Below are 24,800 nucleotides of genomic sequence, written 5' to 3'. Positions count from 1 at the left end.
TATTTTTTTTAAAATTGTATGCAGTGCAAATAATTCTTACATATTAACTTAATATAGTGACTTAAAAGTTAAATATAGTTAGTAACTTAAGAAACTTTCCTTCTGTACCACAATGAAGTGACAAGTATAAATGAGTTATGTTTTGAAATTGAAGTGCTATAGCTATTTCAGCTTAAGTTAACTACAGCTGCAAACCTTTGCAAGGTTTATCAAAAGTTGCCTCAGGCTCTGACTTGCTCCTTGTGTTAACAATTCCCACATGGCCTGAGTGACATTTGGCAACCTCTCGGGGATGGCCATACTAAGCAGATTTAAACAAGGCAGTGTGTCTTTCCCCAAGAAAAGGAATCAGTTGTCAAATATGTTTAATAACAAATTTCATCCAGGGTCAGTGCCTGCATCACCCTGCACAAGGAGCAAGCCCCAGTGGAATGTGTGAGTGACGTATTGCTGAATTGCACATATATGTTAGAAGATCTTCCTGGCAGGGACACTGAAAAACCATCATCTCAGCAAGAGGAAAATAAATCTTCACTTGGTGACCTTTCTTGGAAATAACCATTCTGTTTTAAAGAGTCTCAAGTGGAAATGTTCTCTTGTTCCATCCACTGAGAATCTACTTCCATTAGTAAGAGTTATAATTTTATTCCAGTTTTTTTTTCTAATTTTTCTATTACAGGGAGACTCCTGTTGGGCTTCAGAGTTTCATAATAAAAGTAAAGCACTTGTTCAAGAAGTTCTATTTTTCAACATCAAGGATTACAATTTAACTCTTGGATGCAATTAATATAACGGAAGCAGCTATATTTTTCATTTAAGTTTTTGTTTAAAAACATAAACAAAGTCATACTTTAATAATTCAGGCAATAATTTACTTCTGTCACTTCCTTCACTCTCTCTTCCTTTTCACTAATAACCCCCTTAAGTAAGAAGGGAGATGGTGCAGTCCACTCTGTAGACATTGCCAATGGATAGAGTTAGCAGCATTCCTTGTCAATGCATCAGGAGACACACTGAAGTGTTTTTTCCATCCTCACCTTTGGAGTTATTCAAGATTAACTTCAAAATTAAGACCACTAAAGTGGCATTTTTATATATATGAAAAAATCCAAGTTGTTTTAAATGCCCACTGAGATTTAACTGCCTAAACTAAATCTACAAAAAGACAATGAAAAAAAAACAATACCAATGATGATCATAACTTCTCCAGAGGAAGGGATAGTGTTACATTTTATCATGGAGAAAGAAATTGACTGTACAACACTAATGGAATCCTTGGTATTGTCTTTTGGTGACCTGTGCAGACCAGATCAGGTATCCATTGCTGCACTTGTTTAGAATATCAGCTTCAGAGTATCTAAGTAAACAAAAATTGTTAAACATATTTTGCAAAAATCTTAAACATGGTGTGTAGATTATAAAGCTCTGAAGTTGGGAAAACTGACAATCTTTCAGCATTCAACATTTGTTAATGGGAGATTAATGCAATGCAGTTCTGTCAATGGAAATGTTTGTGCCTGTGCCAAAGGCCAAAATTCAACTTTTTCCCCCCAGGTGCACAGCATTGGTTTGATGTGCTGTCACTGGAAATCTGCTGCAAAGGTTATACCCCTAAAATTTTTTCCATGTGAGGAAGGTGTGCCTGCAAAAAACCTCATGCTCTTTCTTGCACTGACCAGTTACTGACACAGCAATTCTGTCAGAATAATTTATTGCTATTATTGGGTGGAACGCCTTATCTCTGACACATTTTGTATGTTTTATGGATGATTATGTAAAGTATAGATTGCTGGTGACCCAAAAACTGCATTTAGCAGCAAGGAGGTCATGACAGCGGGTGCCTTTACACCTCAAAGCTCATTTTACACCATATGGCTTAAATATAGTTTAATAGGCTAAAGTAACCTTCCAGTTTCACCAGCTGGTGGAAAATACACAAAGGACTGGGGGTTATAGTGAAAAATAACCCGATAAAGATTCCCACCCTTGCCATCATTCAGAGGAATTGCATATGGAATGCTTTGGCTCAATATTAATGGATCTGAAAAGTGTAAATATAATTTACAAGTAACTCCAGAGATGCCCTAAGCCATTTGTAATTAGGTACCAGTTAACTAAATCAATGAAAAAAAAATCAGACTTGTCAGCCCATAGCATTCATGTAAACAATGCTATTCCTACAAAGTTACCTCTATGAGAAGACAGCAAATCCTCCTGCAAAGATTTTAACAATTCATCCATTTCAATCCTTTGAACAACAGCTAAGCTTTGAATCAAACACTCAAATTAACCAGAAGTTTGAAAAACCTGCAACTGTATATTTAGAAATGGGTGCGCTGCATGTAAAATTCTTAGCACTTAATAAAACTACATTGTAGCACAATTAAATTCTTTGGGGAAAATAAAAGTGGAACTTGCCTTAATTTCATGTTACTGTAATAATTTGTTTGCTTTATTGGTAGGAAGCTATATTTTAAGGAATATAACAGTTCACTTGCAACATACCTATGATTAGCTGGATCTTGAACCCATTAGAGACAAGTCTGGGATCTGTAAAATAAGTTATCCCCCTCATAGCGGTGCTTTCTTTTTGCATATTATAGAGACAATCGACATACTGGGGTCCTCCAAGCTGGCTAAAACAAATCAGACAACAGGTTAGTCATGGTAGTGATGAATAGTAGACTACAGCAGATAACTGATACAATAGTTCATGTGCCATCAAACTTCCTAATATCTGGTCATTAAAACACTTAACGTCATCATCATTGCTTAACTCATGCTTAACTCATGCTTAACAGTTCTGAATAAAGAACCAACATTGACAGAGGGAAAAAAAAAGGAATTCTTGAAAAATGCAAAGCTAATAATTTGAAATTACAGCTAGGATTCAGTGCTAATTATTTGTTACCGGTTTCAATCCAGAAGTGTTTAATATATTCACACTTATCATGGAAAATAGTTGGCAAGAGAATATATTTAAAATTTTGTACAATGCCTTAATTTTAATCATTCATTTGAGCTGAAATACATGAATGGGAGCACACTAGATTGATAAAATTAAATACATGACATTATTATCAGAGATGTAATATCAAAATTACACTGATGCTGAACTTTAAAAGTAGTGCAAATCTACAGATCTAAGGTGCTAATACATTTTGATTGCATTCAATTTACCTGCTGGTTAGAGGAACTGGTGTATCAAGGATTTCTGTTTGAAAAATATGATTCTCCATCAGTCTTTTAAAGAGTAGAGCTTCCTCCACTCGAAAAGGGTTTAGTAACATCAGCCTCTTTTCAGAGGCAACAACCCATCCATTGTGGGAAGTCAAGCAATTAATGAGATGAAGTCTTTCACCACCTGTTTCATGGTTTTTGGAAAGTTGCTCAAGTTGTTTTTTTAAAACACTTAAAGAAAATGGAACATCTATTGCCTTACAAGGATGTTCCAAGCTGGTTTTGTTATGGATCTGTGACTCAAAAAGTTTATCCAATATTTGCTGGTTAGAAAGTGGTGCATTTTGTTTGTGCTTCTTAGCAACCTTAGATGCTTGGGCCAATGTTGGCTGATTCTCTTCATTGTGACAAGGATTTTTTTCCATGGCTTTCTTCAGCTGTAAATTGTATCTGTCCAGGTCTTTTGCTGCTTTGTCCTCGTACCTAAAGAAATATTGTCTTATTTAGACTTGCAGATTGAAAAACATGCAAAGCTAAATCAGGTTTGTTATGTCACACATTTTTGTACACTCAGAAACACTGCTTAGCTTACTCAAAGTGTGCACAAACTAGGATTTGACTAACCCCATGAATTGGCATCAAACATCTATGACTCCAAACTGCCCAGAGACAAGGGCAAATCTAAAGCATTTTCTTTTAAATGCAGGTTGTAAAAAGCAGCAAAATCATTATGAACAGTGAATAATTTTATTGAGATTTAGCACATTAACCTTGAAAAATGTAATTAGCAAGGATCTATCATTTTAGTTCAAGATGTCTTATTTATTCACAGGATATTAATATTTTATAACATACATTAATTCACATCTGTATACACAAACTTCAACAAAAAATATCAAACTCCATTTTTCAGCAAGCAAGTCTGGACCACTGTAGTGAGCAATGTCTCCTCCATGTATTAGTATGCAAAATAATGTACCTTCACATATTTGTAAGAAAGCTGGGTCACCAAAGCTCAATTTCACTAAACACAAGAAGAACTATTAGAAAGCATACAGCACAGGAACAGGCCCTTCAGCCCACTATGTCTGCGCTGGCCATGATGCCAAATTAAACTAACTCCATCTGCCTGCACATGGTCTGTATTCCTCTATTCCTTACTGTTCATGTGTCTGTCTAAATGCCACTTAAATATTGCTATCATATCTGCTTCTCACATCTCCCCTGGCAGCAGATACCAGGCACCTACAATTCTCTATGTAAAAAAAAAATTGCCTTGGAAATCTCCTTTAAATCTTCCCCTTCTCAACTTAAACCTATGCACTCTAGTATTTGATACTTACATCCTGGGTAAAAGACTCTATCTACCCTATCTCATAATTTAATATGCTTCTATCAGGTCACCCCTCAGCCTCCAACACTCAAGAGAAAACAATTCAAGTTTGTCCAACCTCCCCCTGAAGCTAATACACTTCAATCCTCTTCCGCACCCTCTCCAAACCCTCTGCATCCTTCCCATAGTATGGCAACCAGAACTGCATACAGAATTCAAATGTGACCTAACCAAAGTTTTATACAGCTGCAACATAACTTCCCAACTTTTATACTCAGTGCTCCAACTGATAAAGGCAAACATGCCATTCACCTCCTTTCCTAGGTGATGATACTCAAATTTCTCTTCACCTGTGTTGAGCCACATGGTACATTGCCCTATGAAGCATTATTGAGATCAGCAATGCACACAAGTAGCTGAGGATACAGGCCCAGAAATTTCACTGGAGGTTCAAATGGATTCTCCAATGAAAACTCAAAGGAACCGCAGACACAACCTACAAAGAGGTATGTCCCAACATTGAAATTTGGATCTAAAGCTTTATCTTTTTTCTTTTAAACCTACTGTCCTGCACACTGAGATGATCATAGACACTATAAAGTTTCCATATTCATCGGTACAATGCTGTGTCTGTGGAATTACTGCTAACTACAAAAAACATTTTATTGTAACAGTGCAATGTGGCTAAAGCAAGATGATAAACTGAAAAACTCTGCCAGAAAGGAGGTCAAGTATCTCACAATAAAATGTCATTTTCAAGTTAGTACTGAAATCAAGTGTCACGTTTGTTCTTTCCAAAATTACTACAAAAAAACAGTAACGATAGTCATCCAATGGACACATGCAAAAAAAACACTAAATACTTTTCTTGTGTTGGGATGTGCCAATTGAAATCACATTGTTTAAAGCTCTTTGAAACCACAGTCCAAAAAACTTTCTTGTGTCATTTTTGTGCTAACATTTTGGAATGGAATTATGCATCATTTTAATGAACTAAAACTAAAGAAATACACACATTTAGAACTCTACATTATTCGGGATGCATTCTTACCAATAGATCCAAAGATATACATACTTCAAAATCACCACATCTTTACATTATTTACAGAAAGAAAAAGATACTTATATAGTTGGCTTCTCAACATGTTTAACTAACTGCTTTTAAAGCGATTTGACTCTCAGAAACATGTCTGCACCAACCATGATGCCAAATTAAACTAATCCCATCTGCCCACACGTGGTCTGTATCCCTCTATTGCGAAAAATGTCTTTCCCTAATTTGTGTTATTAGGAGAACCTCACTTATAAAATGCCTAAAATGGGACTCTCCATTTCATACAAAGAAATTTGTCTTCCCTGGAGAACAATTCTAAAATGTGTTCCCATCCCTAGTGTAGAGAGAAAGGAGGAACAATAACTTGCATCTATTAAATGCCTTAAAGATAATTTAATAATTTCCAACATGCTTTAAAGAAGTATAATCAAAAAGTAAAGAAGCTGGTAATAATACCTCTCCCTGTAAGCCAAGAATCACTGTAAAACACAGCTCTTATATGAAAATGCAAGTGTTTTAATACTATTTTTATGGAGCTAAGATAACAGAATAAAAACATTATCAGGTTTTATTGCAGTGAGGGGATTTCTGGATTACTATGCATATCTTTATTGATGGGACAGGAAATAGATATTTCTCAGTTTTCTATTTAAAGTACAAAATATTCATGTGATTATAATTACAAGCTGCCCCATGAATAGCTGCATCTTCTCTGCATATTAAAAAATTATATTTTGCAACAATGATAAACTTAGATATTGGTAAAATCTGCTTTTTTTTCTGTCACTAAGTATTCACATTCTCCAATCAATACACTGAACCTGAAGAGAGCACTTGCCAAAAAATCCACAAAAACTGGCTAATGATGCTTACAGCTGGAGTTCATTAACCTGACATAAAATTTAGCATCTATATTGTAACTTTAAAAAAAACATTACAATGCCATTACATGGCAAATTTAATCGTAAGAAATTATCTCTCCTATTAAGGAAATATCTTTTATTGTGAAGTACATTTTACTGTTTCCTGTTAAGCATTGAGAGATAATCACATTTTATTTGAACATTCAGAGTCAATTAGTCACAGATATAGTTAAAGATTTAAAAATATGGACCTTTTATTCAACAGTTGTAACTAATTATGATTTACCCTATTCACATATGGTACCTTTATTCTGTTCAACCTATTGAATCTAAGTGGGTTCCTGGGACAAGCAATAAATCATATTCAAGAAGTAGAGGAGAGACTGCCTCAACAATAACTATTGAGATAGAAACCATCTGCTACCTGTACAGCTGGAGGGGAAAAATCTCTTCAACAGAAACATAATCCTTTAACAGAGTTACAGCTTTGACCTGACCACTGAGTTATGTACTGTTACCAATTAAAAACTCTGCTTCTTTTTGGATTATGCAAGTCTTTGGTGTGGTCACCTCTAGGCCTTTTACTAATTATCCTCCAACTCCCCATTCATTTTCTTCCACCAGAGGTGCAGCTCAAGGTACTACAGACTCCATCTACAATCACCATGATAAGGTAACATTTGTCACAGTAGGATTCAATCATTAAGATTCCACTAAGTGCCTCAATCAAGGAACCATAATTACTTTACTTAAGCACCAAGTCACTTACCTTCCTCTTCAATAGCTCAAAGAAAACAAATTGCAAGATTTTACATGATACACAATGATTCTTTAATAGAGAAGAATGACATTTAAATAAGGAAGAAGGGGAGAATGTGCAGATTTTAGAAACAGATTTTAAGTAATGCCACTGAGAAATCAAAAGGTAGCCAAAGTAGCAGTAAACCAGATAGTCCAGAACATCTCAGGTTTGGTTCCTGATCCACACTGAGATTCACAATTTAAATAGGCATATGACTGCTATTCACCATCTCCAAGGGAAGGGAAATTTCTTGATGTGGCCAAAAGATCCCCTACCACAAAATGGACAACAGACAACATTTTCTGCAACATGTGCTAACTCAGCATAGTAAAGGATCTATCCACTTTACATAACCAAGTACCAAAATACAGCATAGACTCATCTCTGGCTTACTTGAGAGAGCTCTGCAAAATAGCTAACTGTGTAGGATATAGGCACAAGGCTTCTTCAGTAATACACTTTATACAAGGTAGTTAAGGAAGCACTGAAATGCTTATCCAATCCTCAGAAAGATAAACTTTAATGGAGCCAATAGTTTTAAATCAAGGAAATATTATGCCATTTGCTTGAAAGTTGATTGCCTGAATTCCCTATTGTTTCTCTCATTCCACTTTATCTGGCTGTCAACAACCACACCTAATTTCTTGATCAAAAGGATTAGTGAGTAGCAGGTGAAATATCTGTAGGCTAAATTCCTTGCCCCAACGTTACAGAGTATGGCAAAGAGAAATTCTCACAAAGCAAATAGGACTTTTCTGGGCAATGAATGGTCTTGCATGAACACGATAATGGAATTACAATGGGAGCATCAATTCACAAATCAAGCATATGTAGGCCATTCAGTAACATTCCAAAGACGTAAGGGTTAGGAAGTTGTGGGCATGCTATGTTGGCGCCGGAAGCGTGGCAACACTTGCGGGCTGCCCTCAGAACACTACGCAAAAGATGCATTTCACTGTGCGTTTCGATGTACATGTGACTAATAAAGATATCTTATCTTAATATTAACATTCATATCCCTTGATTCATATCCCAAAATTCCATTGATCAGTTATTAAGAGGGATGACCTTTGCTTGTTTCCATCAGCAAACAGTCTCCAAGTGTATTGATCCCAGTGCAGACTGGCATATTCTGCAAGGATTGAGGATTAAATCTGGAACCTTCTTAGTCCTTATGGTTTAGCAGTATATAGTGACCCATTAAGCCACAAGGGTGGTCAGATTTTGGAACTTTAAAGCAAAATGCAGCATCTGAGCATTCTTATATTTTACATGACTATTTGCTTCCATTTCTTTCACTATATTTTCTCAGTTCCTTTCTTTGTTAGTTTTATTGATAGAATCACAGCACCCATGCCGGCTATTACAGCTATACATCCAAATCCCACTTTCTGACTCTTGGTTCGCTGCCTTGCAGGTTACAGCGATTCAGCTGCATGCCCAACTACTTAAATGTGAGGATTCTACCACTTTCTCAGGTACTGAGTTCCAGTTCCCCCACCAGATTGTGGGCGAAAAATAAATATCCTAATTCTTCTCCTTGTGTCTCTATAAAGAGGTTGCAGTAATAGAACATAAAATATATTTAAGCTGGAATAAATGTTATTCTTATTAATACTGTCTAGAAGGCAGCTCACCACCCTCTAGTTGAATACAATTAGGGATGGACAACAAATGCTGGTCTTGCCTGAGACATCTACAATGAAAGAAAGAAAATGCTTTAAAATGAATTACTTGGCTTCACAAATTACCCTGCAACAAAATCTGGTATTATGAATAGCGTAAGGAATAACATATCCTGCTAAGAGTGTTGTATCTCAAAAGAACAACAGATTACACTCAACATTTGTTCAAAAGTCCTTAAAGTTTATAATCACTTCATTATAAAGGAGCATGCTTGAAGGGGAAAAGTGAAAGGAAAATGTAAGACTAAAACAATTTGTTGCTGAATAATAGGTATTCATAAGCACAAGCAACTGCTCTTGATAAAAGCATTTTTTGGAATTTCTCCAGTCCGTGTACAATGGACGTGAAAGAATGGAAGGAAGCACGGTTGACAGTGCAACACTGGAATAAATGAGGTACCCATTGCCTTTTAAGGGAACAAAGTATTGAAGTGTCAAAACCAAATGTTCCAAAGATCTCCAAGTCTGCCTTTATTCTTAGAAAGTGAATAATATTGGCAAAGTTGCCCTCATATTGTCTGCAAAGATTCATAATTTTATCTGCAAAATACTTCTTCCAACCTGACTTCAAAAAAAGGCTAAGATAAATATATAGCCCTTTTTCTGAACAAAACTTAACAGCAAACTTTCCCAAAAATATTGCAGAACATTTTCCTATGAAGCGCTAAAGTTGTCAGTGCTCTGAAAACCTCTAATTATATTGCAGAATGATTTTTAGAACACCTATGTATTTATGAACTCAGGGAATATATATGCAGTGAATTAAACACGGTGATTGCAATTACAATACAATTAATAAGATGAGCTATGATCCTATTAAATAACAGAGCAGGAACAAGGGACTGAATGGCTTATCCCTACTTCTATTTCTTATGCTCCTCATTTTCTGATTCCAGGGAGTTCAGTCAGACCAACATTTAGATTCGTATCATCACTCAGATGATCCAAGCTTTCAGCAGCAGGGAAAGTCCTCATTACTGCTTGGTTATGCTGACTTGTGCAACGGTTTAGCAAGAAAGAAAGAGATGCAAGGGTTCACAGGAACGCTTCAACTTGCCATTCTGGTGCCTGCAAGTCCAAGGTTTCTCAGATTCCTATCTCCCTACCTAATTATCTAAAGCAGCCTCCTCATCAAACCCCTGATGCAGCTGTTTCTGACCTGTTGGGACTGAGCCCTGATGTTGCTGCCTTTTGATGTCTTCAGTTTTGCAGATGAGGACAGGATAAGACAGGCAGAAGCAGAAGAGCAAGTCATGGGAAAGTTGAAAAGGCAAAACAAAAACAGTAAGAAAGAAACAGAAAAAGAATGCATAAGAGATGAATACAAGTGTCAGAAAGGTAGCTACAGAGAAGGCAGAAGTGAAGGGGATAGAAATGGCAAGGATTAAAAAAGAGCAGAGAAGCCAAATAAATCCAGAACTGAATACAGTATTTACCTTTAAAATCAAGCAAAGCTCATTTGCTGATGGTATCAGACAAATCCTGCTCACTACTCCAAACATTTACTCAGTATTTACAGCAGACAATTAGGACATTCAGCCCAACAAGTCATTGCCAGTTTTTGTGCTCCACATGAGTTTGCTCCTATCTTATAAAAATTACTGTCATCTTGATGGTTTTCCTGTATTCCCAACTAAAAAGCACGACAGATGTAATTAGTGAAGGGTCTGCTTTGAAAGAGTAGGATTTAACATTATTTATTTTATATTTCAGCAGATAGCTTTTATCCAAATCACAGAAAATAATTTTTGATTGCCATTTGTTCAGTAAATTGTAAACAAGGTTACTTCTCACACTTCCCTTCCCCCAATTTCTGTTTCTGAAGAGTACCAAGTATTGTGTCATGGTAAAATAACTTCACGGGTCAGAAGCCCACTGAGAATGAAGAACAATCAGTGCATGACATCAGGAATAGCAGCATAATGGACATCTAACTGAAGGGTAGCAGAAAATTATTTGCATGATCTAATGTGACAAGGGATTATAAGTTTTGGAAAATATGTAGTGAGTAGATAATACATTATAAACATAATAAAGTAATCAAAACCATCTGTAAAGTATTCACATGTTTACAAAATTGGTCACATATAGGTGCTTTAAATAAAATGTAATTCTACACAGTTACAAAAGTGTATCCACAAACCAAATGGTTGAAAGCCATCTTGTGGGAAACAATGGTATTGCAAACTTTTGCCATTCACAATTCACCGAAATGTGTTTCCTTGGAGCTAGAAAAGCAGCAAAGATCAGAAACGTGTAAATGGTTGGGATGCTGGCAGAGTACATCAACTACAGATCCAAATTCACCACAACACTTTGGAGAGCATGACTCAGTCAAAGAGCTAACAATTTTTCCTGCGCATGGATCGCTTTTCTTTGTGCAGGAGTTCCCTATGGTGCCTTGTGAACACTATAAATCATCAAAAAAAATGGAAAGTATTTTGTACTGTGTAGTTCAGCAACCTATCCCAATTTATACTAAAATTAGCCAGAGACATATAGAACAGTAATTGTATTTTTAAACCTCTCCCTAGCAACACGCAGAACCAGGTGTAGTTTGGGCTGCAAGGGCCAGAGATGATAAACCGGATTAAGATGAGAAATACATCCTCTCCTTTTCAAGTATACAAATCCTTTGACTGGCTGTTATTTGTGGATTCAGATGCCTACCTCTTCACCGTACGGGGTAATTACGGATGCAGACCCATGGATGTTGGAAGGTGGGTGAAATCACAGGCACAGTGCCCCAAGCCTTAACTGGGCATTCTCTTGTGTAGAAACACTGGTGGCAGAGTTGTTTGTCAGGACGAAGTTTCTTTTTAGTAAAGGCTATGGGGCAAAGTCATCTGTCACTTCCCAGATCTGAGCCCACTTTCTCTGGACACCTAGTTTCCTTCCATTCCGCCTTCTGCTTTGCGACTGTGACAAAGGTAGTTTATCTCATATTGTTCTCGACTTATCTGTAGTCTGTGACAAGGTCAACCACATCATCCTTTCCACTAGCATTCCACTGCCCTCCATCTATGTAAAACTACACTTGCCCAAAAATTATCTTATCCCCACCAAGGATATGTCAGAAACATAATCTTAGGAATATGACATCGATGCCATCACAGAGACAAAGTTGAAAGAAGCGCAAGACAGGCAACCCAACATTTTGGGGTACAGAATCTTAAAACATGACTTGCGGGGGAGGGGGTTAGTGGGAGCATGGATAGATGTAGAAGACGAGGTGGCATTGCGATATTAAGGAATCCATGACTGCAGCAATGAGGAGGATGTACAAAAAGGCTCTTCAAATGAGTCCATATGGGTAGAGCTTAGGAACAAATAGGGAGTGTACCACAGGCCATCTAAAGGTCAGCAGGAGATGAAGAAGGTATGTATACAAATCACAGAGAGATGCAAGAGTAAGATCTGTGATCACATTAGTGCGAAAAGAGTAGACAGGGTGAATTTTTTAAAGTTTGTTCAGGACAGCCTTTTGAGACAGTATATGGATAGTCCTACTAGAGAAGGGGCAGTAACCAGGCAAGTAGTTTAAGTGTCAATGGGAGAGAATTTCAGAGATGGTAACCATAACTGTGTAAATTTCAAGGTAGTTATGGAGAGGGATAAGATTGTCCAAGGAATTATGCCCTGAATTGAGGGAAGGTTGATTTCAATATCGTACAAGAAGGCCTCGCAAAAGAGCAACTACTTACATATAGTCTACATACAACTTATAGGAGTCATTCACAAAGATGGTTCGTGGCCAAAATGTTCCCATAAGGGTGAAAGACAAGGACAGCAAGTCCAAGCAACCCTGAATATCAAGGGTTGGACAAAGAAAAAAATGTAAGCATATGGCAGGTGTTGAGAACTGAAAACAGTGAGGCCTTTCAGGAGTGTAGAAAGTGTAGGGGTACTTTAAAAAGTTAGGAGTGCAAAGAGGAGTCACAAAATATCACTGGGGGATAAGATTAAGGATAATCCCAAAGTATTTTATGAGTAATATCAAGGGCAAGAGGCCAATGAGGGAAAGACAGAGGCCAAGGAGAAGGACATTGTAGTTGGAGAATTCGGGTAGGGTGACAATGAAATTCTAGAACATGTTCTTGTTAAAAAGTTGGTAGTATTATATATCTTGGCAGGTTTAAAGTTGGAAGTACCCTTGGGGTCTAATAAGATGTATCCCAGGCTGAAATGAAATGTAAAGGAAAAGATTGCTGGAGTCCAGCTGGAGATGTGACTTAGAAATTCAAGTGCCTCAACAGATATCCTTTTAAATTTTGTAAGAGTACCTGCCTCCATCACCCTCTCAGGCAGAACCTTACAGATTCCAATTACCTCTGAGTGAAAAAGTTCTTTCTAAACTTCTTACCCCTTAACCTAAACTTATGCCCTCTGGCTTTTGATGTCTCCATTATAGGGAAAGGTTTTTCACTTTCAACCCTATCTGTGCTCCCTCATGATTTTGTATACCTTAAAAGGTCCACTTTCAGCCTCCTCTGTTCCAAGAAAAACAAACCCAGCTTAATCAGTTTGTCCTCACAACTGAAATCATTGTAGCAGGAATTTGTTCACATTGTCTTGGGTGTGACTGCTGTTGGTCATGTCTGTGCTGGAGTGGGACCACACTGCAACTTAATTTTTACTTTCTGCACATTGCTTCCAACAACCCCCAACCCTAAATCTCATCCCCAATTCCAATTACACCTGGCTTCAAACTCCAATGTCCTGACTGCCCTAAGTTCTGATCCTCCAAACACCATGATGGAGATCCAATTTCCATACCCACTCTGATTCTCTGATACTCAGTTCTCTGATGGGCAATCTCCCTCTTGTGCATTGATACTTCAATAGCAGAACCTCCTCTTCCAGCAGGTCTCAACTTGTGATGGTCAACCTCATTCTCTCCAACTCCCAACACCAGCCACCAATCCTACAAAGGATGAATCTCCCCTTTTCCCAGGACATGATGAAACTGCTGACTTTTCTTCCGCTCAATTGCAGCTTCTATTACACATGTCAACATTTCCTCTGGGTGTTGCACAGCCTGAAGGAAAATATACAATGGCAATTATGCAGTAGTGGGCTTATGACCGAATTGGTCAACAATGTGCTGCCTAATGACCAAAACAGTCAACGTCACGCTGCCCAACATCCATCACGGTCAAGTCACACGACCCAATGACCAAAATGGTCAACTTCGTTCTGCTCATTGACCAAAACAATCAACATCACGTTGCCCAATGACCAAAATAGTCATTGGCATGCTGTCCAACAATAAGTAGGCCCAGAAATTTTAATTGCTAAGGTAAAAAAATTGCAGGGAAGGATTTTTCTTACAGCAGAGGAAACCAGTGGACCAACTATGCAGCCAGAATTGAAATAAACATTTACTTTAACAAGGAAATTATAGGTACAAAAGTTGAACCAGAAAGTCAATTTACTCAGACAGGAAAGTTGCATGGATACAGGATTCTCAACATATTACTGATCTAACTATAGATCTGAGGTGCATAAAGTACAGTCAGAAAATGTGAGGGGAACATGCCAATAGCATAGCTTGAAAAAGGGATGAAGTCCTGAAGGCATTTTAAGGAGATAAAAAAGAGATTAAGTAGCAAGTTCTGAAAGGATGTAACCTCTATATCACTCCCGATGCCACGCACCAGTCAGTGCATTAATGGCAGGGCAGGACAGATAAAAGTAAGGCTGGAAGATGATTTGGGAAGGAGGGCTTTAGTTTCCTGGGGTGTTTGGTCCAATTCTGCCATTGACGTGGTACATATGGACTTCCAAAAGGCTTTTCATAAGATCCCACATTGGATAGAAAATTGGCTAGCTAATAGTAAACAAAGACCTTCAGTGACAGGTTGCTTTCTGGGCTGGAGTGAAGAGTAGAGTAGGGTTCCCCAAGGTCCAGTGTCAAGACCACTGTTTCTTTTTAATGTATATAACATCAGTGTACAGGGCACAATATCCAGCTTTACAGATAATACAAATTATGGAGAGGGGGAGGCGAGGATAATCTAGTGGAAGGGCAGACAGGTGACAGTTGAAATTTAAGGCTGAAAAGTGTTAAATGTTACACTATAGTAGAAAGAATGAGAAAAGGCAATTTAAACTAGGGGCACAAAGTTCTAAAAAGGGTACAAGAACTGAGGGATCCAGGGGTATATTTACTTGGTTCAATTAAAGAGGCAGAGCAGATTGAGAAAGCAGCTAAAAAAACAAGCAGGATGCTGGGCTTTATAAGCAGAGGCGTAGAGTACAAGAGCAAGGAAGTCACAATAAACCTTTATAAGACACTGGTTCATCCACAACTGGAGCATTGTGGCAATGTTCTGGGTTCCATACTTTAGAAAGATGTGAAAGTTTTGGAGAAGAGATTTATTAAAATGATTCCAAGTGTTCAGACTAGAGAACTTAGTAATGTTTTCCTTGGCACAGAGTAGGTCGGGTAGAGATCTGGTAGAGGCATTGAAAGTCATGAATGTTATGGATAGAGTAGATAGAAAGAAATTGTTCCCATTAGCAGAGGGTCATGAATTTGGGGGCATAGAATAACGATGATAACCAAATGTTTCTCTTCACATGGGTTGGAGTCTGGAATGCAGTTGCTGGCTTAACGGAGGAAGATTCAATTGTAGTGAAAGGAAAGAATTTGAGAGAGAGTGGGGGGAGTGTGACTAGATGGATTGATCTTACATAGAGCCAGTACAGACTCAACAGGGCAAATGGTCTCCTTCTGACCCTCACCAACTTTTATCAATGCACCATAGAAAGCATCCTATCCCGATGCATCACAGCTTGGTATGGTAACTGCTCTGCCAGTGACCGCAAGAAACTGCAAAGACTTGTGGACACAACTCAGCATGTCACAGAAACCAGCCTCCCCTTCATGGACTCTGTCTATACTTCTCTCTGCCTCAGTAAAGCAGCCAGCATAATCAAAGATCCCACCCACCCGGGTCATTCTCTCTTCTCCCCTCTCCCATCGGGCAGAAGATACAAAAGCCTGAAAGCACGTACCACCAGGCTCAAGGATAGCTTCTATCCCGCTCTTATAAGACTATTGAACGGTTCCCTAGTATGATAAGATGGACTCTTGATCTCACAATCTACCTCATTATGATCTTGCATCTTATTGTCTACCTGCACTGCACTTTTTCTGTAGGTGCGACACTTTACTCTGCATTGTATCGTTTTACCTTGTACTACCTCAATGCACCGTGTAATGAATTGATCTGTATGAACGGAATGCAAGCCAAGTTTTTCACTGTGCCTTGGTACAAGTGACAATAATAAACCTGTTCTAATTCTTCGTGATGAAAAATTTTGAGATACAAGGAAATCTACTGGATAAGGAGCATAGCCCCAAAATCTATCGGAAGCCATGACCTTGCTTTACATCTTCCCCAGCATTGTTGCAGTTCCACTTCACCCTCAATATTTTTCTGGTCTTTGAACTGGTGTGAAAGGTGAAATATTGTCATTGTTTAATTTGTGTATATTTTTGAACTAGTGTAAGCACTCTTGACTCAGCTATAATGCATTTGTATATCTTATTGGAAAGCAACATATAGAAAATTGGAACTGCACTGTTATTTAGAACCTCACTGCAATTACAATAAAAGTCTTAAATTTAAATGTGCTCACTGATGCAGACTATACTTATATTAAACTAAAAACACAAATTATTGTAAAATTCAACAAATTTTCCATTTCATGCCACATTGCAAAAACCCTGACGCACAGTACAGTAGCTGGACACAGTATGAGATTTTTGTGGCTGCTTCCCCAGCCAAGAGACATTTTACACCTTGAACAATAAAAGTACCTGAGAAGAAGCTGCCTACTTCCCAGGAACCAGGTTTGTGTATTTTGCATTCCAGTCAGCAATGTCAGTATGACCTCAATAAAATGAGGTCCAATCGCTCCACTCCTGGCCTATGACAGTGCCATGGTGTGGTGAAATACCAGCTCCAGAACAAACAAATCCACTAATATGCCTCTATCCCACTGGCATGCATATCACTGGACTACTATGGTTCACCCTTAACTACTGGCTGAAATTGTCAAGAAAGAACTCAGTTTAAAGTACACTAAGGATTGACAACGTCTCCTGCATGAATAGAGAAAATAAATCCATGTAATTCATGGATCATTATAGATAGGGAAAGCCATTTACCTTTTGAAATATAACCCCGAGATGGCTTCTTGTGATCTCCCATGCTGGAGGATACGGGTTTGGGACCTTCTGTTGAAAGAGGCCTGATGATTTGTATTCACTGCGGTCATGTGGCGGGATTGAACACTTAGGACTACAGGTACGCCATGCACTTGACTACTTTGTCCCAAATGTTGCTGAGCAGAGTGACAGCATACTCATTCAGCCAGGTGAAGATATTCCATCATACTCCAGATTTACAGACAATGGAGAGGTGTTAGGCAGGCAAGAAATGTGCCATCCATCACAGAATATACGCTTTCTGGAATCTGCAGTATTTAACTGTCTGTTCCTAGTCAATGGCAATCCTAAAGATTTGGCAATGGCATGCCAATGAATGTTAAGTGAGAGTGGTTATACTCTCTCTTGTTGAATGTCACTGACTGGCACTTAATTAGGAAGTAACATTTCTGTCACACATCAGCCCATGCCTGAATGTTGTCCAGTACTTGGTCCCTGGGGGTAACAACTACTTCTGAGGAACTGAGAATGGAACAGAATGCTCTGTAATCAGTGAACATTCCCACTTCAGATGTAATGTTGACGGTCATTGATAAAACACCAGAAATGGAAATGGTGTGGGAACAGACTAATTGCATGAATATTGAATTCTCCTACTTCAGATAATCCCCACAAACTCCATCCCCGCCCCCCCACCCCCACCATGCTTCTTCTCTTCTTCCCTTTCTTAGCCTCTTTTTGTTTCTCTCTCTTCTTACCTTTGACCCATCCCCCGGTGGATCCGCTCTCCCCTCACACCTGCCTATCACTATCTCTTACCTGCATCTACTTATCACCACCCTGTGCCCACCTCACCTCCCCTCTTTTGTCCACCTATCACTGCTCTGCTTTTCCCTCCTATATATTGGGCTTCCCCTTTTCCTATTTTCAGTCCTGAAGAAGGGTCCTGACCCGAAACACTGACCGTCTGTTTTTCTCCTCGGATGCTGCCTAGCCTGCTGAGTTCCTCCAGCATCATTGTGTTTTTCATCTAGATTCCAGCATCTGTAGTCCTTTGTTTCTTCAGCAGAAACAACCAGATGGCCTAAGGAACTCTTGCTTCAATGCCCCAGGGCTGTGATGATTGGCCTCCACAAAGGACAGCCATCTTTCTCTGTGAGTTATTACCCCAGCCAGAGGGGGCTTCTCCCTTTTCTACACTGACATCACTTTACTGGGGCTTCCCATCTCCACTTCAGTTGAATCCTCCTCAGTTTGACTGCTAATGGTGCCTTTAACATAATTAAACATCTCAGATATCATATAGCGTGGGAGTTAGATTGATAAGGGATGGTAGTTTACATAACAAGGAAGGAACAAATGCCGGGAAGATGCTTGAACAGGAGAGAATATTTGTTGAAAGTTATTACACTGAAGGTTGGAGTGAAAAGGAGTAATAAGATGCAGGCAGTGGGAAATGCGACAATCTGCAATTTTTGAAGGGTGGGATCTGCAAGGCATGCAGAGAGCATTGCAGTAATCAACACAGAAGCCAGGGGTTTCAGTACCAGAGATGAGTTGGAGGTGAGACAGAACTTCAAAGAAATTCAACAGTAAAAAACGACAGGTTGAAGAATGGTAGGTATGAGAGAAAAAGAAATGGGTAAGATGGTAAGAGAGTAATAACTAAGACTAGTGGAAGACATTTATATGTTTCTGCTATGGGAGAGCTACATGTTTTTGCTTGTGATGTTTCCAAGCTTCAGGGTAAATAGGAACAGTTCCATTGCAAAGGATATAATTTCTCCCTGAAAATGTTGATAATACATCAACCGGTGTGGAACAGAGCCAAACAGATTTGATGGAGTCTGAGGTAATTTACAGATTTCAACTAGCCTGATTGTTTAAGACATCACAATTAGCCACAGGGTCTGGGGCAGGCAGATGGTGGGGAGTAGGGGGAGGGGAAGACTGGAGACTCCTGCCAGAAAGTACACTGTGGATATCAGTTGAGGACAGGTAATGGTTGACTGCAAAGTATTGCAATACTTATTACAACATGAAAAGAGGCCGATCAGCCCATCAAATCCAGTAGAACAATCTTATCAGTCCCATCTCCTTTACCTTATTTTCTCTGCAGTCCTGCAAGTTATTCCTTCACCATCCCCATCAACTCCCTTTTGATTCATAGAACATACAACAGTACAGCACAGGAACAGGCCCTTCGGCCCACAATGTTGTGCCGAACCAATGACATTAGTAACAAAATGTCCAACTAATCCCTTCTGCTTACATAATGTCCATATCCTACCATTTCCTTCACATTCATGTGCCTATCTAAGAGCTTCTTGAACACCTCTATCGTATTTGCCTCCACCACCACCCTAGGCAGCGCATTCCAGGCACCCACCACTCTCTGTGTAAGAGAAAAACTTGCCCCGCACATCTCCTTTGAACTTACCCCCCCACCCCCCCCCCCCCAACTTAAATGCACGCCCTCTGGTATTAGACATTTCAACCCTGGAGAAAAGATACTGGCCATCTACTCTATCTATGCCTCTCATAATCTTATAAACCCCTATCAGATCCCCCCTCAGCCTCTGCTGCTCCAGAGAGAACATAGTTTGTCCAACCTATCCTCATAGCACATGCCCTCTAATCCAGGCAGCATCTTGGTAAATCTCTTCTGCACCCTCTCCAAAGCCTCGGCATCCTTCCTATAATGGGGCGACTAGAACTGAATGTAATACTCCAGATGCGGCCTAACTAAAGTTTTACAAAGCTGCTGCATAACTTCCTGACTCTTGAACTCAATGCCTCAACTAATGAAGGTAAGCATGCCATATGCCTTCTTTACCACCCTATCAACTTGTGAAACCACTTTCAGGGAGCTATGAACTTGGACCCCAAGATCCCTCTGCTCATCAACACTGTTAAGGGCCTTGCCATTAACAGTGCACTGTCTCTTTACATTTGATCTTCCAAGGTCCAACACTTCACATTTGGCTGGGTTGAACTCCATCTGCCACTTAGCTATCCTAAGGATAATTTACAGCAGTTAATTAACCTACCTGCATGTTTTTGGGATGCAAGAGGAAACCGGAGGACCCGACAGTAACCTCTGCAGTCACAGTGAAAACATGCAAACTCACACCGATAACGCTCGATGTCGGGATTGAACCTGTGCCTGTCTCATGTTGTTGACAGTCTGACAATCACTGTGTAAGGCTGATAAATGATAAAGTAATTTGTGCAAAGATACTGGAGGCAACTGGTGTTTGTAGATTGGTGCCTTTATGCTGTAGATAGGTGCCAAGATGCTGCCTTTAAGAGAGAAGTGAAAAGAATTAAAGATTGCCCTGCCTTAGACACTATTGATAATATATTGAGTACGGCATCTGGAGACAATTGATCACATACAGAAATTTTGAATGAAATGTAAGGGCTTGAGTTTAGAAGTGGCAACAAGTAAATGTCAAAGCTGAGTGGTGGAATCAGCAAGGGGCAAACACCAGTTCTTTTTATTTGTATATGTCGATGCTCAGCCCAAACTAACTGCAAATAATCTACTCATTTAGCTTCTGCATTCCTGTACATGATGTATGTTGTGGTTTCTGAATCTGCCACAATGGGCAGAAAGTCATTAAGGAACATCACTGTGGGAACATTATGCCAACTTGCCCAACTCTGGAATACAACCTTCTGGCTATAGCTCTACCCCGTCGAGGATATCCAACATTGCACACATCCACATGACCTACACTACAAACTTAGAAAGCTTTCTCACACCCAATTGTTTTTCTAGTGGGGAATAGGGAAGAGTAGAAGACAGTGAGAGAAAGGTGGTATAAAAGAATTTAGATAGCTGAGCAGATAATAATCTTTTGTTTACAGTATTTCAGTAGACTACAGCTGTCAATTTTAATGTGTAGGTTTCTGTCTTATACATGATCGATAGCCAATGCTATCTGTACTATTCTACAGTGGGAGGGTTTGCAGGAAACAGTGCTCCAACTAACTGGTGTTCAAACACTTTTCAATTCCCGTGACATCAATGCCCAATCCTATTTACATTAGACAAATGCACATATGCATATACTGCTGCAGTATAGTCACAAGAACATAAGAAATAGAAGCAGGAGCAGACCATTTGGCTCTCATGCCTGTTTCACCATTCAACAAGATCATTGCTGATCTTTTATTTCCTGTATTAACCTGAAATTCCTAGATTCCCTTAATATTCAACACCTATTGCTCAATTATCTAGAGCAAGAGCATTTGCTTGTTTCCTCTGGTAAACACACTCCAACTGTATTCGCCCCAGTACAGACTGACATATTCTGCAAGGATTGGGGATTAAATCTGGGATCTTCTTCATCTTTACGGTTCAGTGGCACATTTATTTATTGAGTCACAAGGGTGGTTTGATTTTAGAGTTTAACACATGAACACAAGAAAATAGAAACAGGAATAAGCCACCTGGCCCCTCTAGCCTGTCCTGTCATTCAATATGATCATGGCTGATCTACCCCTCCCCCTCTGTGCCAGATCCCCATAGCTCTCAATTACCCCCAACCTTTCCAAAATTTATCTACATCCACTTTAAATATCTCTATTGATTTAGCCTCCACAACTCTCTGGGGTAGAAACTGCAGCATCTTGGCATTTTATAAACAATTTTCAGCTTCATTTATTTCACAATATTTTATCAGTTTCCTTTGTTTAACCCATTTATACATGAAATCACAATATCCCTACTGGCTGATACAGCTATCCATCCTAATCCCACTTTCCAGCTTTCAGTCCACAGCCTTGTATGTTACTGCAATTCAACTGCATGTTCAACTACTTCTTAAACATAGGGACTCTAAGGGACTCCACCACCCTTTCAGGCACTGAGTTCCAGTGCCTCACCAGACTGGGTGAATAAAAAATCCTTAGTTTTTCTCATGTCCTGAAAGAGACTGCTGAAATAGCAAAAATATACTTGAGATAAAAGAAGTTTTTGTCTGGTAAAAAAACCAACAAAGCAACGCTGTCTCACCACCACTTATTAATGTACAATTAGGGATGGACAGTAAATGTGAGCCTTGCCAGAGACATCCACATTCCATAAATGAACAAATAAAAAAGCTTTAAAATTAATTACTTTGCTTCATGAATTACCATTCAACAAAATCTGGTTTTATGAAAAGCATAATGAACAATATCTCCTGTCTTGCAAAATGATAACAGGTCATTAATTTATGCTAAAAATTTGCTCAAAAGTACTGGGAAATTTATAATCACTTCATTATAAAGAAATATGCTTGAAGGGAAACAGTGAATGGAAAATGTAAGACATACACTAAAACAATTAATTGCAGAAGTCTGGAGAAGATGCGCATAATATAATTTAACAATACAGCCTGCATGGCATCTCTAACATGCCAAAAGAATTTTCCGCTTTATATTTCAAATAGTAATGGGATTTACTCTCTGCGCCCAATGAGTCACAGAGAATGGAAACTATTGGGTTATGAGGTCAAAAGGTTTAATCCGGAAACTTACTTCTTTTTCTCATCCTCATTCAGATTTTTCCACATCTCTTCAAGTTTCATGCTAACATCTTGCAGATTAGCTCTTGGGTTCTCTGCTAACAGTTTGGGTCGAATTTCTTGCATGAATAGGGCAGAAGCCGGCAGAGACTTTTTGACAGTGCGATTACTGATCAAGTCGTATAATGTGATCTGCCCAATTTTATCCTGCACCACATTAGAAGAATTTGTACTCAGATTGTTGTTTGAGTTACTGGTTGGGCTGTGTTGCTTTTTTTCATCACAGGCTACTTGATCTTGACCAGATGTGTCTTTGGGTACCAAAAGCTTTACGGGTGCAAATGCCTGCTCCATAGAATCTTTCATCACACCCTTACTCCAGTCATCAGCAGTTGGTTCACTGGAATCTTTTACAACTGAGATCTGTTCACTTAATGTCACAGGTACCAAAGATGAATAACCAGCGTTTTCATTGTTAATATCAGGTTGACTCTTGGAAAGAATGCAGTCATCATCTAATGCAAATGCCACATCAAATTCTGGCACAAAAGTTGATTCCACATTCGCAGGAGAAGGTGTCTCTTTGGACTTGTTCTTAGCTATGTTTCCATCAAAACTCTCCTTTTTATCAACCACCACCTCCGAGATATTGTTAGGAAAAGTGATGGTTTCAGGACACGTATTTACAGTGTCAGCAACCAGAGAAGTTTCTGTTGACATTGAGGTACCAGACTTCTTTGCTTCGCCACTGCTAGGAAGTCCAGTTTCTGGTAAACATTCAGGGGATGGTTCATCAAGTTGTCCATAAACCGAAATCAACACCTTCTCAATCACAAACAAGATGGCTTCCTGGTGAGAGGGAAAATATAGTAAGGTTTTGCATAAAGCATCATTTATGTCATTAATATAGATGAGGCTTTGATTAGTCCCAAAAATCAGAACAAAAACAACAACAGCTCCAAAACGCAGAGGGAGCTGGGTGTCCTGGATCATGATTTACAAATTGTGACAATAATTAGTTGACAGATTGTTATTGTTTATTGCCAAGGGCATTCATACAAAAGATGTGTGGTTATGCCTCAGTTATCTAGGCCATTCGTGTGACCTTGACTAGAGTACTGTGTGTAGCATTAGGCTCCTTATTTGAGGATGTATATGCTTTGGGAGCAGTTGAGTGAAGTCTTACTGAATCAATATCTGGAATGCACAGGGTGCCTTATGAGGAGAATTTGGACAAGATAGGCTTGTATCTACTGGAGTTTAGAAGAGTTACAGTTGATTTGATTGAAACATATTAGATCCTGAGTAGATGTGGAGAGGATGCTTCCTCTTGTGGGAGAACCTGGAACTAAGGGGTCGCTGGTAGAAATGAATAAGACATGGTGAGGTGCAATATTTTTTTCCAGGGGTTGTAAACTTTTGAACCAACTATCTCAAAGGGTGGTTGAAGCAAAATCATTGAATATTTTTAAGGCAGAGATGGATAGATACCTGATATGTAAGGATGAAATGTTAACAGGGTTATATGGGAATGAGGAGTTGAGGACAGAGACCAAGGAGCCACCACCTTGAGAAGTTGTGGGCTGGAGGGGCTGAGTGGCTCACTCATGCTCCTAATTTATATATTTGTAACACAATTATCTCTTTGCCAAGTATGTGCAGCTCCAATTTTAACTTCAGTTTTTGTTTCAGTCCAAAAACTTATTTCCTGCAGCAAGTAAAATCCCACCAGTGAGTTTCTAACCAAACTGTCTGAGCTAATGGGAAACCCCATACTTCATGGATATGGTTTTGAATGGTCAGCCAAAGGTATTTTTAAAGCAAGAGTGCACCTCTGAATCAGAGGTTGCATTGCCCATTTTACAACGTGATGGAAGAACCTACTCGCAAAAGAGATGGAGGCAGGCACCATATTTTTCCAGAAGGAGGGAGACTCCTGTTCCTCAACAATACCAAGATGGTTGCCAGACCCATTCTTCCTCAGACTTGAAACAGATGTAGAGATTGTCAGCTCCAAGTGAATCACCAGTGGATACAGTTCAAAAAGTCCTTCAAATACCTCCCTGGTCAATCAAAGTTAAGTTCTGCTCTTTATTTATCTGTCTGCCTCTCCTTCTAGAACACGTGCATTCCTTATCGGTAGTCACTCGCTGATGCTTATTAACTCTAGATGATGTGGAATAACCAT

At 39.1% G+C, this 24,800-nt stretch overlaps 1 protein-coding gene across 2 annotated transcripts in view; it reads right to left on the bottom strand.

Moving 5' to 3' along the window:
• pms1 (PMS1 homolog 1, mismatch repair system component) overlaps positions 1-24,800 on the bottom strand; it is a 66,308-nt gene that overhangs the window by 5,233 nt on the left and 36,275 nt on the right. For both annotated transcript variants that reach the window (XM_052018360.1, XM_052018351.1), the window contains exons 9-11: positions 22,626-23,461; positions 3,181-3,663; positions 2,506-2,636 (exon numbers count right to left, since the gene is read on the bottom strand). In XM_052018360.1, the coding sequence (XP_051874320.1) occupies positions 2,506-2,636; positions 3,181-3,663; positions 22,626-23,461 (1,450 nt within the window). The remainder of the gene's footprint in view (positions 1-2,505; positions 2,637-3,180; positions 3,664-22,625; positions 23,462-24,800) is intronic.

The sequence above is a fragment of the Pristis pectinata genome, chromosome 1 (assembly GCF_009764475.1).
Source record: "Pristis pectinata isolate sPriPec2 chromosome 1, sPriPec2.1.pri, whole genome shotgun sequence".
NCBI classification, from domain to species: Eukaryota; Metazoa; Chordata; class Chondrichthyes; order Rhinopristiformes; family Pristidae; genus Pristis; species Pristis pectinata.
The sequence above is the reverse complement of the archived record's forward strand: the minus strand, read 5'-3'. Positions and strand labels throughout refer to the sequence as shown.